The sequence below is a fragment of the Betta splendens genome, chromosome 4 (assembly GCF_900634795.4).
Source record: "Betta splendens chromosome 4, fBetSpl5.4, whole genome shotgun sequence".
NCBI lineage: Eukaryota > Metazoa > Chordata > Actinopteri > Anabantiformes > Osphronemidae > Betta > Betta splendens.
In genome coordinates, this window is record NC_040884.2 from 3,685,016 (window position 1) to 3,700,505 (window position 15,490).

At 48.4% G+C, this 15,490-nt stretch overlaps 1 protein-coding gene across 13 annotated transcripts in view; it reads right to left on the reverse strand.

Moving 5' to 3' along the window:
* LOC114854238 (discs large homolog 1-like protein) overlaps positions 1–15,490 on the reverse strand; it is a 57,504-nt gene that overhangs the window by 20,034 nt on the left and 21,980 nt on the right. For 10 of the 13 annotated variants that reach the window (XR_008694318.1, XM_029148454.3, XM_029148452.3 and 7 more), the window contains 4 exons: positions 2,960–3,013; positions 1,918–1,968; positions 678–802; positions 1–170 (listed from right to left, as the gene is read on the reverse strand). Coding sequence is in view for 12 of the 13 variants with exons in the window: in XM_029148454.3 (XP_029004287.1) it covers positions 1–170; positions 678–802; positions 1,918–1,968; positions 2,960–3,013 (400 nt within the window). In the remaining variant the exon portion in view is untranslated. Of the gene's footprint in view, positions 171–677; positions 803–1,917; positions 1,969–2,959; positions 3,014–3,142; positions 3,786–4,872; positions 6,771–13,562; positions 15,056–15,490 lie in introns of those variants that run through there. The other 3 variants (XM_029148463.3, XM_029148457.3, XM_055507660.1) reach the window with 3 other exon arrangements.

Consider the following 15,490-nt stretch of genomic DNA (forward strand, 5'->3'; position numbering starts at 1 on the left):
CTTTGGGCCCTTTGACCAGCTTGATTTCCAGGATCCTCTCGGTGACGCTCCTCCTGCGGCGTATGTACAACCTGACGAGGCCTCCAGCCTCCTTCAGCGCCTCCACGGCGCCGCTGTGCGTCACCTCCCGGACGTCCGTCTCATTGACCCGCACGATGCAGTCGTTCACCCTGGTCGGGAAGAGTTGGACCCGCATTAAACCAGGTGGTTTGAATGATGAGTAACGCGACTGTGAGAGTCTCACTCTCAGTTCAAACGCTGGAGAAGTGTCTGTTAGAGAGGAACAGCTGGAGGAAGCACCTTTCATCCCATTAGTTCAGTTCTGCTGATTGTGAAAGGATGTTTGACTGACTGTGTGTGGGCTTCTTCTGCCAACTCATTCATATGGTGTTAATGCACCCACCTACACACAGGAGCTGTTAAAGCGAAATCAAGTGGGACTCCAGCGGCTCCTCTGTCGCCTCTGCATCCGATGCAGCATCACAAACACTTGCAGCTCTTTACAGGACACTTTGATCAATGTCTAACTCTTACAAGCTCCAGAACCAGTTGTGATCATTTAGAGTCAGCTCGGGTTCGTACCTTTAAAGTCTGTATTTACATTTAGGGACAACGCTTAGTTGTTCCATTTAGTGTTTAAAGCTCAGGTTTCGGTCAAAACAATCGGGTCTTCGTACCTGAGTCGTCCATTCTGGGCTGCGGCTCCTCCAGGTATAATTTTGGTGATGAAGATAGACGGATCCTCTCCAATGTGGGGGTTATCGGTCCCTCCAGCGATACTGAAGCCCAGGCCCGAGTTACCCTACTCACATGCACACACACACACACGGACGCACGCACACATGCAAACACACACACACACACACACACACACACACACACACACACACACACACGCACACACACACACACACACACACACACACACACACACACACACACACACACACACACACACACAAACATCATTTTTGACTGCATGTATTTTAGTCAGTGTGTTTTTGTTCAATAATAATGTGAGTGCTAGTGTTTGTGTGTGTTGGTGAAGCATCTGATGAAACTATTCTTTTTTAAAATGGCAACACTGAACATCTCCCCACTTTCACTTCCTAAACTATTACAGTATTACACATAATAGATTGAACACATTACCTGCTGCAGCTATTGCTCTGCGTCTCTTTCTCTCACTCTCTGTCACTGAGCATGAAGCTATAAATGTCTGCACCCGTGTTTGCGTGTATGTCCATAGTGTCTTTAAAGCAAATCCAGCCAGGCAGACAGAACCAGGTCACAGGAGAATAGAGTGCGAGAAAGAGACAGAGAAAGAGCCTCGGGCCGAGGGAGAGGGGATATAATGAGAGAGGGAGGAAGAGGAGCACGGGAAGGAAGGCAGGAAACGAGAGGATGGGGAAATAAGGTCAGCGCAGTCTGACCCGCGGTGGGACTGAGTCAAGATGAGCTTTTACTTCAGCGCAATAATAATACCTTCACACTATGGAGCATCATATAAGGAAGACCAAATATATATTGTTGCATTTAATTCTCATCGTATTGAGATGAGAATATTAAAAATTCAAAATGCGAAGGCTTAAAAACTATGATCCACCCAAATGGCCTTTTTCAAAGTGAAAGCAGCTAAGAATAGTCGTCATCCTGTCACAGTCCCTTCAGGAGGAAGATTCTGGGCGTTCACAGCTTCTGCAGCCTTTGTTTGTATGTCAGTGTCTCAGTGAGGTTCATGTTTCCTTTACTTTACACCGCTCTGATGCCACGGAGGCGACTTTGGTGAGGACAGAGGTCCGGTTTACACACACACACACACACACACACACACACACACACACACACACACACACACACACACACACACACACACACACACACACACACACACACACACACTGTGTTCACTCTTACCCGCTCCAGCGCGATCTCCTCGTACTCATAGTCTGCTTCTGTGCCATTGACCTGTTAGAGAGCGAAACAAAGAGCAATGAGCCAACTGTGCCTGGATAAGAAAGCTGCGTCCATGAATGAACCAAAGCCACATTAATCAGCAGCTCTTCTGCTGAACCCATTTCATTCCTGTCCAAACGTGATGTAACTCTGATGTCAGATCGGACCTGCTAACGTCAAGCACCCGCATTAAAGGTGACGTGAGCGGCCTATTATACGGAGTTCTTCTGTGTGGCTGGGAGGTGAACGTTTTGTTCCTGCTCGAGCTGCAGACAGACACACACAGAATGTGAGCGGCGTCCCAGCGGCCCGTGTAATCCCGCTTGGCCGTAATCTGTGTCAGATTAGTTTAGCTTTTGAATTCCTGCTGTTTCAAACTGAGGCAAGTTCCTCCATCAGCCACCGTCATCTACCAAATAGATATAAATAAAGAGTACACATTTTGTCTAACAATGATAGCTTAATTACTGTAATAATTGGTAAATAAATTGCTAACAATGACTCTAGAGTGTGTTTTAAAGTAAAATGTTACGACCACTTGTTCATAGATGCAGAAAAAAAACTGATCTGTGTAAATTTTCAGGATTTGCTACATTTTAACAGCCAACAAACAATTCAGTGAAACATTCAGAGAAAGAGATAAATCTGGTTGTGTGTGCGTTTATTCCCCTTCATCAGGGAATAATTACATAACAAACTTATCTAACAACACGCTGATTCCGCGAAGCAGCTGGCAAAGGGTGAAATGACATCTGGATCCGTCTAATCTAGACTGAGCTTTCTGTTAAACTGAATGTATCAACTTTATTTTTAAAACTTTATTGATGAGATAGATTTAAATAACTGCACATAACAATAAGTGTGTGTTTGTTATTCATTACAGAAAGAAAAGAAGTAACACTAACACTTATTTAAGACCGATAAGGTCAGTGTTGGTAATAGTTTATTAATGTAATAAAATGTAAAAATAAAAATTGCTGTTGATGAATGGAGCGGTACTCACGTATGGGGGGGTGTCCACGCTCTCTGTGTTGACCACCACTGGAGGGGGGTTGGCCTGCATGGAGAACAGCAAAGCTGTTAGACGCCGTGATGGCGAAGACCAAGAAGGTCCAGAAACCCAGAACACACGCACGCACACACACACACACACACACACACACACACAGCTGCGATAATGACTTACTCGTCTCATATTTTGGTACAACATGCTGAGCGCAGCTGTTACAGATTACCACCATGGAGCGACTGCAAACACATGACATGCTGCAAAGCCCTTGTACTGGACGCCACCAACGTGCTGCTCTGCCTGGAGACGCACTTCACCGTGTGAAACTGGATGCTAGACCTCACTTCCTGCGCTGGTCCCTCCACGCCGGCCTTCTAGAGTCCACGCCTGGAGTCAGAGCAGCAGGCGGCGGCTGACATCTTTTCTCTTCACTTCCTACATGAGCAAAGCGAGGGACGATCTTCACGCCAGCTAATGATCGGCCACGCGGATCCTTTCCTAACAGTGTTCTGAAGGAGCCATCAGGCCATCGCACCATTCTGTCCACCTGCCTCCTCGTCTACTCATATTGCAGAAAGTCCTTAGTTCTCGTCAGGCCGATGCATTAAGCTCTGCTCTCCAGTAAATGACTAATGTGCGAGATAAGCAGGAGTCCCAGTTTCTCATCAGCAGCTGCAACAAGCTCATAAACAAACCAATTAAACAGGCATCACATCGGCCGATGGACCGAACGAACACGCCACGAGACTTCACAGCACCAATGTGCAACAAAGCAGGCGAAGCTACGCTAATCTCTACGCTCTTCTCCTTTCACACACATTCAGTATGTATTCTCTCACTCCACGCCTCTCTCTCTCTCTCTCTCTCTCTCTCTCTCTCTCTCTCTCTCTCTGCCACATGTCCAACTGTCTGTCAGTCAAGCTGACAGGACGCTTGATCCCACATGAGAGCACAAAGCGAGCGGGAGGGGCAGAGGATCAGAGGGATTTCAGATATGCTGGGAGGAACAGCAGCGACGAGCAGAGGGTCCAGACAGATGCACAGGAAGCCTCCGAAAGCAGCAGCACGAGGAAAAACAACAACAACAACAACAACAACAACAACAGCAGCAGCAGAAATCTGTGGCAGGAAAACAGAAGTGGGGGGACATTCAGAACAAGACAGCTCCTACAATGCAGTTCACAGATACTCAGGGAACGCTGACAGTTGCAGCTGTTGTTTGTGTGTGTGTGTGTGTGTGTGTGTGTGTGTGTGTGTGTGTGTGTGTGTGTGTGTGTGTGTGTGTGTGTGTGTGTGTGTGTGTGTGTGTAATTAGCTAATTGCAATTACGCCAGATATTTAGTTGATAATATTGCCGTCTGGTCTGTATCAGTACAGAGCAGCTGATGTGGTGGTGAAGTGGATGTGTGGGGCTTCGGGTGCTTCATCATCATCATTTTTCAATTATCAATTAGCAAACGAATCCTGATTAGACAAACAGGAAACAGACACAAATGAACCAGGGAACAAGGGCGAGTTGATTCTTCAGCATCTACTGAATCAGTGCTGCTTAAATTTCATGTATTGGGACACAAGCACCTAACTTCTAATGAAACACGCTGTGACCACTGATCTGATGGAGAGTGACTCAAATCAAACCAGGCCATGCTAATCATGCTAATCAACCGATCTTTACCTGCTACAGATGAGCAGAGCACAGCATTAATCTCGTTTCTGGGGTTTTGGTGAAACTCTCATTTACAGTTATCATAGTCTGCTTCGTTTCATGTCTCTGTTAGTCTACAGTTTTTAGGTCTTTGCAAACATCTCTCAGAGGAACAAAGACCCTGAGGTCCACTGGTGCTTGACAATGGTGTATAAAACACATAATGGCATTATAGGACTGTGTCAGAGCCCATCACACCTACCTGCATATAAGCCGGCATTTGCTGAAAGTGGTACATATGCGGCACGTGTGGGGCCGTTTCTGAATGTGCCAGCCACATGTACGCGTCATTGGACCACGGTCGGCTCCCTGACCTGCCCTTGGCTTTGCTCCTGGTGGGACTTTTCGCCACACCGTCTCTCACGTTGGGAACTTTCCCTCGAGAGCCCACGGCGGCCAGGTTGGTGGGCAGCGTGCTCCACCCGTAGCCCCCCAGCGCCGAACACAGGGGGAGCTGCGGGGAGTGGAACGGGTGGATGGACAGCGACTGGGAGGCGTGGGGGAGGGGAGACGGGCAGTGGTGGTGGTGGGGGCACGGCTGGTGAAACGAGGGGTGACTCGGCGAGCGGAGCTGCTGCTGCTGCTGCTGGTTGCAGAGCTGATGCGTGGACTGCGAGGACAGCAGGTGCCCCGGCGCGACCGGTGAGCCCGGCGCGCGGCACTGCTGGCGCTCGTGGCAGCGATGCTGCAGCTGATGGTGGCTCGGCGACAGGAGCAGCGTGCGGCCGGGCGACGGCGGCTGGCGGCTCGGCGACGGCGGCGCGATGTGGTAGTAGCTGGGAGAGGGGGACGGCAGCAGCTGCCGCGGCGAATGGCAGCCGTGCTTGGGCGAGTGGCGGTGGTGCTTGGGCGAGTGCAGCGGCGACGGCTGCAGCTGGTGATTGGCCGGCTGGATCTGCAGCAGGTTGTGGCTGTGCTTGGAGTGAGAGTGGCCCTTGGCGGATTTGGCCTTCCCCTTGCCGGACTTGCCCTTAGCGGAGCCACGGCCCGGCTTCTTGGGGCTGCAGCAGAACTCATGGCCGTGGAAATAACTGTTCATAGCTGCGGCGACAGATGCAAAAGTCACAGAGCGATCCTGCCGTTAATGCATTTAGAATGGAGCCAAGAGGATAACAACGACAGGGAGTCACTCCATAGAATCACTTGTGTCCGGATAATGTAGGTCATGCCTCTCCCAGATCCCTGTGTCCAGTGGATCCGAGCGTCTTCATACGGTTCAGACAATGAAAACAAAACAGTCAAACCTGATTTCTTGCCATTTCTTCCATTTCTTAAGTATCAGCTACTCCTGAAAAGCAAGCGATCCTCCTCTGGTGCCGGCATTTAACGCTGCTCCTCCCAGCTGTGAGCCCCTACGAGCACATTGACTCTCAGGGCTGCCTGGTCAGTAGTCACATGAAAGGGGCAGAGGCAGCAGGACCTTTGGGGCGAGTGCAGTCGAGTCTCCGAACATCTCCGCTTTTGTAGGGGATGCGAGCGAGTTCAGCGAGTAGAGATTCCTCCTCCTCGATCCATGATGCGCTTCCACTCCAGCGCTCAGTCACTCAGAGGAACTGACTTCATCCACCTATGTTGACGCACGCTCTGTCTTTTCAGCAGAGACGTTATTCACTCTGTACACGACGGAGTTCAATTCATATATTCCAATACGAAACAACCAATTTGATTCCTAGAATCTCTGGTTATAAAACATAAAAGCCAAGTAATTAGATTTCTTTGAATTTGAAATTGATGCCTGGATAAACAATCCTCCTTCTCATCCTGTCTCATCTTTCTATGCCGCCCGTCTGCCCCTCTGGCTCCCTCGCTACAACTTTACCCCTCTCCTTCTCTCTCTTTCCTGGTCTAGCCAATTAGGGGCTTCACTGGACTCCTGCACATGACAGCAGCCAGGCATGACTAATCGATAGGCAACTAGGGACAGTGATACAGCATTCAAAGCTCTGTTGGTGCATGTGTGTGGAGGGAACAGAGAGCTGTGATTGGTGGAGTCCAGTCTCCTCCATCAACCTTTGTCTTGTTCTTTTAAAGCATCAGAAGGCAGGCCTGGTCAGCTGGAATAGTGTGTGTGTGTGTGTGTGTGTGTGTGTGTGTGTGTGTGTGTGTGTGTGTGTGTGTGTGTGTGTGTGTGTGTGTGTGTGTGTGTGTGTGTTGACCTACTTCCTTGTGAGATTGGTTGTGTGTGCGTCTCCAAGGTGCATTCAGGAGCAGTGAAATGACAGTAAACACTTTGAATGTGCCACTTCTTTTTGTCTAAGACAAAATGTCTTTATGTTTGACACAAGTATTAGAGACCAAACAACAGCTTATAATTCTAATATTTAAAATTGCCATAGATCATAAGCTTTGTATTTTGACAAAACCTTCAGTTGTCAGAATATTTGCTGGTTAAAATATAAATGTAGTGATTATTACTTGAAAAATGACGACGATGATGATTGTGATTAATTAATTGTTTTTTTTTGTCATTAGAACCAGTCAAACGCTGACGCAGTAGACAGCGGTAAAGACAGTGGCTCAGCGTGTGAGTTGGTTCTCTCCATCAGGAGAGCATTAGCATGGAGAATGGGCGGTAGCATCTCAGCGCTAAATGAAGCCAGCACCAACACAGCACTGGGGGGTGGGGAAGGAAAACGGTGGGCGCTGCTGAGAAATGGAAGCGCAAGCGCGGGTGAAGAGTGGCTGAGGAGCAGCGAACGCGTAACGCCGAAACCAGAATCAAGTCAATTCTTGTATTTTTCTTTCTCTTTTGCTCTATTTTCAAACTGAAGCTGAGCCAAACTAGAAGCCTGGTCATATTTCACGTATAAAACTGAGTGGAGGAGCCCACACCACAGCGAGCTTCACGCCGTTCTTCTACACCCACTCACTTCTGACACAGCTCTCAGAACAATTAATAACTAACACACATCCCCAGAAAACAGTTAGCTTTACTGAGCACTAGTTCCTCTGGCAGGCCGCGCTGACCCAGCTGAAATTCACCTCAATTCGTCCAATTACTGAGCCGTTAACGTTCATACTCATCCTAATTGAAGTAATAGATGTTAATTACTCTCTGGCACACATTAAATCTTTTCCAGGTCAGTCTGACTCAGAGTGAGTGTAGCTGATGTAAAAGGTCAAAAACACTTCCTGATAAAAACAGAAGTGACAAACATGTCTCTCTTTAACAAGGCTGTGCTACCAAATGTCCCCAGCAGGGGGCCGTGGAGTCCACAGTCAGGCTGCACGGTGATGAGACAGACGCAGGAATCCTGACGTTTCTCTACAGTTCAGCCCCTTCAGCTTCACTGAGTCGCTTCGAGCAACGTCGGGCAACATAATCACTGTCGGGCAGATGCTGTGGAAGCGACTGCAGCGCGTTCTCTGGCAGTAGACTCCTGGTTGTGGAAACACAAGCACACAGCTGCATAGTAGTTAGATCCAGCTGACTATTTCTGGAACCTCACGCCTTATGCATCTATTGTGTTTTCTGGCTTGACTGATTGCATAGATTAATGGTTGTTTACTGCAACATTGGTGACAGGAATTATATTGACATATTGTAAACGGAGTCAATGACTTTAGATTTTTATCCAGTACATCATTACAACATTGCAATTTCCCTATTGTGGGACAAATAAAGGCTTTATTTTCGATTCTATACTAAAAGCATGACGATTACGCAGTATGTTGTAAGGGGAGCTTAGAATTAGTAGTGGGGCCAAAGCTGGAGCACAGCTGAGACCCTATTATCCCTGTAGGGAGGACAACAGGCCTCACACTGACGGTTCTGTTCTGTGGGACTGTAGGATGGATCACTTCCTCAGGTCACGACCCTCGGGTTCAACAGTAACTAAGTGGCTCATTTAGACTGTGCTCGGTCTACGATCTTCCCCGTTGCCCCTTTTATCTGTCACGTCCTCCGTCTCTGTGAGACACTGAACCAGAAGAGCGTCCACTTTGTCTGCCGGCACCAGACGCTCTCCTCCATGACTTCATTAAATCCACCTCTGACAGAGACTACGAACCTACTGCTTCTTCACAAAGTGCGACACAAGCCCTCTATGGATTCTGTAGACCATACAATCATACTGTTATGCACCAGCTGAAATCCCATTATATACAACTAACTTGTTATCTTCATTAGGTTAGTCCAAATCAGCGCTGCTGTCAGTCTTTTAATGACTGCTCGGCTCCTGGTAAAGATAAGACAAGACAAACTTCATCAAATCCCTTGGGAAAACTGACTTCTCTGCATTTGATCCGTCCCCTCACAGAGCGGGCGCTTGGCCACCTTCTGCTTCCCAGACCGACTCTCCACCAATGACCTGCTCACAGACAGACCCCTTCGATCACATCAAATGATGTACATATTCAAAAGGCTGGATTAGATACGACTTACAGTCGACAGCCAACTTTATGACAACTACTGGACGACATTCCAGTGCGAATGCACTAATATCACGCTGCCCTAATGATATTACACCAGACAATGACAAGCACTCATCGTTTGCATTTAAACACCATTTATACGCATGTTTTAATTTGTTGAATTTGAATAGGTCAAGCCGTCACTAGCACCAAGCCATTCCATGCTAATTAGAGGAGGACAGACGAAGCTGTCATTATGTGGCGCTCAGCCTCATTAATTAGTGATCTTACTGAGTGACTGCCCATGGTCAGCTATGTTGATCATATCAGCAAAGACAGAGAACAGGCTGGAGGTAGGAGACTGCTGGAGAGCGAGCAGAGAGTGCCTGCGTGGAGACGTCTGTGTGTGTGTGTGTGTGTGTGTGTGTGTGTGTGTGTGTGTGTGTGTGTGTGTGTGTGTGTGTGTGTGTGTGTGTGTGTGTGTGTGTGTGTGTGTGTGTGTGTGGGAGACAGCTGATATGCAAGCTTCTTCCCACACACAGAAGGTGATGCAACACCTCACACACGCTCAACAAGCGCCACAAATCTACAGCGCTACTCAGCATTAAAATGCAATGTAGAATGTATGTTAGAATGTGCGTGCGTCTGTGCCCAAGCCGATGACCAGTGGTCCGGGCGGGTCCAGAACTAATGCTTCAGGTTTGCCCACGCGTTCATCTGCTGGTTTCCTTGTCTCACATGTACACAAATGCACACATGCCATGATCATCCACCCTGGCATCACTACGACAACAGCTAGTGCTGCCCACAGCATCAGAGGAGGAGCTCAGCGGTTGCCATGGGAGACGGTGGTCCAGGCTGTACACATGTGATTTAGCCCCGCCCATAAAATGGCCTCGCCTTCCCAGTATTGAAGTCTTAAGTGGCGAATTGCATTTGGTGCTTTTTGGGCATTTTTTAATCTGCTACAGCAGCACACACGTCAGCGCATCAGTTATGTTAATGGTTCCAGCCTTGAAGTTGCTCATAAATTTACTTCCACACTGTGCCAGCGCACACGGCCGTAAATAACGGTTCTGGGCAGTCGTGATGCTTAGACACCAGTCTGACAGCGAGATTAATTGTGGCTTCCGCGTACAGTAGCTCGGAAGGCGTTTGATTATGGAAAGCGCACAATTTGTTTAGTTTTGTATAATTTATCATTTCTAAATAAATGCATGGCCATAGCTACAGTAAAGCCTTCTCATGCTGCACTGGATTAACTGTTTAGTTCAGTCTATGTGATGATGATGAGGATGAGGATGAGGATGATGTATAGTTTCTGAGTGTGCAAAGAAGTCTGTGGGAGGTGAAACTTCACAGTTATGGTGTGAAGACTCACAAAAATACAACTCTTACTTGGGTTTATTACATTCTGCCCACTCGCTGACAACAGATGATAAGCAGAAATAATGTTGCAGAAACTGTTATGAAGTTGCGCCGGGCGCAGGTTCACGTCAGGCCTGAGCCCGACCCAAGTCGGACGCATCTAAACAAATATGCATCACAAACAAAGGCCATGGAGGGAACAGCGCACAGCGGCCTCCCATGAGGCGCAGGGAGAGCGGAACGTTTCCAGCAGCAGCTCCATAATGAGCCACCGTCTGCAGGAGGGTGTTGATGACGCGGCTTCATTGGCTTCCGTTCTGCAGTGACCGGCGAGCTGGATCAAAGGGACATTTCAAGACCTCATTGTAGCAAATATTGCAGCAAATATTGCAGATCACTTGTGATGTTACAATGTAGCGTGCTGTGCCACACACCAGTGAGCTGGACTTCCTCTATGCTATAGCTTAAGGCTGCTGCTCAGGTGGATATATATAAACTCATTAGTGTGTGCACTATATTAAGAATGAACCCGGATCAAATTTCTCTCTGAGTCCTAATCTGTCACTAACTCAATCCCTGTCTCTCCGTGTATGGGACCATCTGTCCACCTCCGTCCATCCCGCTCCACCTCCATTTCCTGTGACCACTAAACACCTCTTTAAGGCTTTTAGTGAGCTTTCTGAGGAGCCGGGATGCCTTTCATACCTCTCATCAATTATACAGAGACAGGATGGGACCACGGGGAGAGCGAGAGCGAGCCACTGGACGTGTCCACAACAAACACGACAAAAAAATAACGAGGTGAACCTTCTCTACACGCAATTATTGAGATTAAAAAGACAGAGGCAATAAAGTCTGATCAAAAATTATACATAATGTACATGCACTTTGCAATGAGACTCTGAAGCAACAAAATCTACAGTTTACATGAAGTAGCAAAACACAATTAGCCTTTGCTTAACACTATTTTTACTGAAAGACAGCCTAAGGTCAAGGCTGGAGCCAACAATAGACGGACAGAACATCCAAACTATTATTACCAGCAGGGACCAGATCTTAATGTGCAATAATGCGCTGTCCTGTCAGATAAAGTACTAGGTCCAGAGCTTTTAGAGCTCCTATTGTTTTACTCTTCATGCTTATTGACAGAATAACTGAGAGTGTGTCTGAGCTGCCCATGTTTGTGTTTGGTCTCAGTGCAGTGTTTAGTTCAACTGAAACATTTATATGCACACACACACACACACACCCACCCACACACACACACACACACACACACACACACACACACACACACACACACACACACACACACACACACACACAGTGCTGTAAGCCGATCCATGCACACAAAAACAAGACGCAGCGCTGTGGGTCCAAATCACTTCCATTAACAGCGAGTCCCATTAACAGACACAGTCTCCGCATTCACGTGTGTTTACAGTCTAATGGCCCATCAGTCACGCAATAAGTGCCTCAAACAGGAAAAAAGGCAAACATCCTGGGAAAACACTGGCCAATATGATTACTTCAACTGAACTTTTTTTCTGTGGGCTGAGCTGTAATCCTGCAGACAACTGTGCTGCACAAGTTGAGTGGCGCCTAGAATAGAAGATCCATAATGGAGCTCTGATCCAGTACAGACGTCTCTGCGTTTGTCGCTGGCAGCGTCCAGAGTGTGTGATTTGTCCAAACCAAGTAGAAATGCTAATTAATTAAAATATGTGATTGTGCATTAAACACAGAAGGTGTAATGATGAGAACTGTCAGTGAATAAAATATTTGCCAAACACTAGCATGGATTTATTTGCATTAACACCACAATTAATGTCGCAAAGGTTGTCACCAGTCTGTTGTTATTCACACTCATTTTGATCCCCCAAAGTGTGAAAATAGAACTGAATGGAGCTTTTACCAACACCAAACGTCCAAGCTCAGACCCTGTGCATCGCCAAATGGCTCCTGACACAGGAACACACTTTGAGGGGAAGTCAAGTATTGGCAGGTGTGACTTTGGACCCGTGTGAGCTCCCAGCAGCAGCTTCCTAATGGGCCGAGAGTTCAGGTCCGCGCCTCCTCAGAGACAGGCCTCCTTCTCACAGCGCTGCACAGTGCAAGGCTCAGCATCGTCAGCATGAATAACACCCAGAAGCAAGGCAGCAAATCTTCTAGGGCCCGGACGATGCACCTCTTCAATGCAAATTGATATTGAATAGGCAACAATTACATCAAACAGACGTCGATGACAGGAACCGCTGCTATTTTGGAAGGACAAAATTAAGAACTAAGCTTCGGATTTAATTGTCTGAACAGATAAAGGCGACTTAGAAGCACTACTGATCACTGCATGATTGGAATTATGGAAGTATTGCAATAAGAAAACATGTCTGACAAGAGGCTTAAGACATTAGAACCATTCAACTATGACACCAGCAATTAAATAAGAGAATGGTGACGTGTGGAGCCTGAGTGACGGGACTCTGTTTGTACATACTGTACATACTTTACTCTAGGGCTGAACTGCAGCCACGCTGTAGATAGTTGGAGGGCAGGTTGTGAGTTATAGAGCGGTTCAGCGTCATATTTCAGGCGCTGACGGCGGCGGTGCAGTGCTTTGTGTCTGAACTCTTCCTCCACAGCAGTATTTCCTTGTGCTTCAGCTGCTATTTCACGTTTGTAGCTGTTTGGAAATGACTGCTGATTTCGACTTCCATGTGGACTCACGCCACTGAACCGCTCCGCGATGGCTTCGCCATGGCAACACACGGGCTCCCTGCATCTGATACACTACGCCAGATCTCATTTCCATGACAACATTATCAGAAATCTCGACCACAAACAGAGAGCTGCTTCAGCTTCAATCCAAGCTGAGTGCATCCTTGTTTTGGCTGAGAAGCTGAAACTGGAGGCCGCTTGTTAATGTGACGACTGGCCGGTTGCACGGTACCCTACACACACACACACACACACACACACACACACACACACACACACACACACACACACACACACACACACACACACACACATACAACAAAAGCCCAGGTCCAGTTACGTTTCCCACCCTGATCCCCTACCACCCCTCAAGCATCGAGCGCACACACACACACACACACACACACACACACACACACACACACACATGCACGACGCATGTGACGTGTGCGTTACCTGGCTAGCAGTGATACAGTCAGTGAAGGCACTCCTCCTGGAGAAGAACATAAGGAGCTGCTGCCAGCGAGAGGAGGAGGTGGAGGGGGAGGAGGAGGCGGGAGAGGAAGTGGAGGGAGAGGAGGTGTGAGGGGGCGGAAGCTCCTCCGAGGAGCCCCGCTTGGGGCCCAGCTTCTGTTTGACTCCCAGCCCTGCCCCTTGACCCCCGGATGACCCACCTACCCTCGCGCTGCGGGGGTACAGGGTATTGTTACCGAAAATATAGTTCATGGTCGGGGCCGCCTGCGCTTTCCTCAGACACACAAGGCAGAGCTCACGTCGTGGCGTTTCTCCGCTGCTTCATCCTCAGCCTCCCTCCGCCGCCACCGCGCTCCTGGAGGCGTTGCTGTCAAACACACTTGCAACTCTCGCCGGCGTCTGCGCTGCTGCTGATTTTAATAGTTTCCCTCTCTTCTCCGCGGTCTGGCTCAGGAAGTGTCCGGCCGCTGAACAGGAGCGGAGGCTGGAGCGCTGGGGAGACGGTGCTGGGCAGGTGGACAGGGTCCTCCCGCAGCTGGAGCACAGGTCCGTCTGTCAGGGTCTTTGTAAATCCATTCGCCCGTCAATGCGTTGGCCCGTCCGTCTCTGCTGTCCATCATCCCATCTTCGTTTCTAGCCAGGAGAAATGTCCAGCATCCACATGTCCCAGTCCAAAAATCACCCCACTGCAAACTCCTTTTTTAATTTCTCTTCTCGGAGAAACGAGGGGGAGCAGGAGCCCGAGCAACAACAGTGCAGGGACTGATTATTTAAGGGAGTCCAGTCTTCCTCTCTGGCTTTCTCCAGCCCACCTCCTCCTCCCTCCAAGGAGATGACCAGTCAATCTCCCCTCTGTCACCGTGTGCGCTCCCATTAAATATGGAGGGGACGAGGGAGGGAGGGATGGGCGGCTGGACAGATGAAAGCAGGGAGGTGGAAGGATGCGGGCGAGGAGGAGAGCATCTGAAGTAGGTGGATGGTTGGAAGAATCCTTCTGCAACTCTTCTGTTTCTCCTCCCCTCCCTCCTACGTCTGATGTCGCTCCAAGTCTCTCTCTCTCTTCTTATCTCTCTCGCTCAGAACATGGCTCAGTCTCGCTTTCTCTCCCTCGCTCCCTTTTCTACCTACTCCCCACCCACCTCTTCGCTCTCCCTATATATCTTCTTCTTTCTCTTCTCTTTTCCCAGTCTATTATTTGAGCTGCAACCCGATGCCTCTGTCTCACTCCCTCACTGTCAGATATCATTACTGGTACAAGCCACGCCCCTATATTCCAGCCAGCCAATCGCGCAACAGGGTCCCCCTACTACAAATACGCACACACACAGCCTCCGACATGCATCTACACAAAGAGAAGCAATGTTGCCTGTTGCAGGTGAAGGAGGTGATGATGCTTGTTTATGTATGTGTGTGACACACACATACACACACACACACACACACACACACACACACACACACACACACACACACACACACACACACACACACACACACACACACACACAGCTGCATTTATAAGCTCACTACTAGGACCGAGGCGAGTCGTTTCCAGCTGCATTAGCATTAGCCTCCACCGCTACAGCTTCCCGGGGGGATTTGCCACAGGTGGAGCAGGACCCCTGTCACCGCTTCTTCCTATGTTTCCTTGGGAACTGTATCTATGGCAACAGCTTTCCAAGTCTTGACATACACCTTGTACTGGCTGACTAATAAGCTGTTTTCTAATAGCTCACTTTCTACAACATAAAAGAATATGTGGGAAGAAACTGGAGTGGGTCTGTCCCACCACATTTGACCAATTATGTTACAATAGGGATTCAATAATATTCACAAAATGTTACATGTTACACCAGATACTGTAACACTTACTTAACAGGCAAACACACATGAACAGGTTAGTTGGAGGT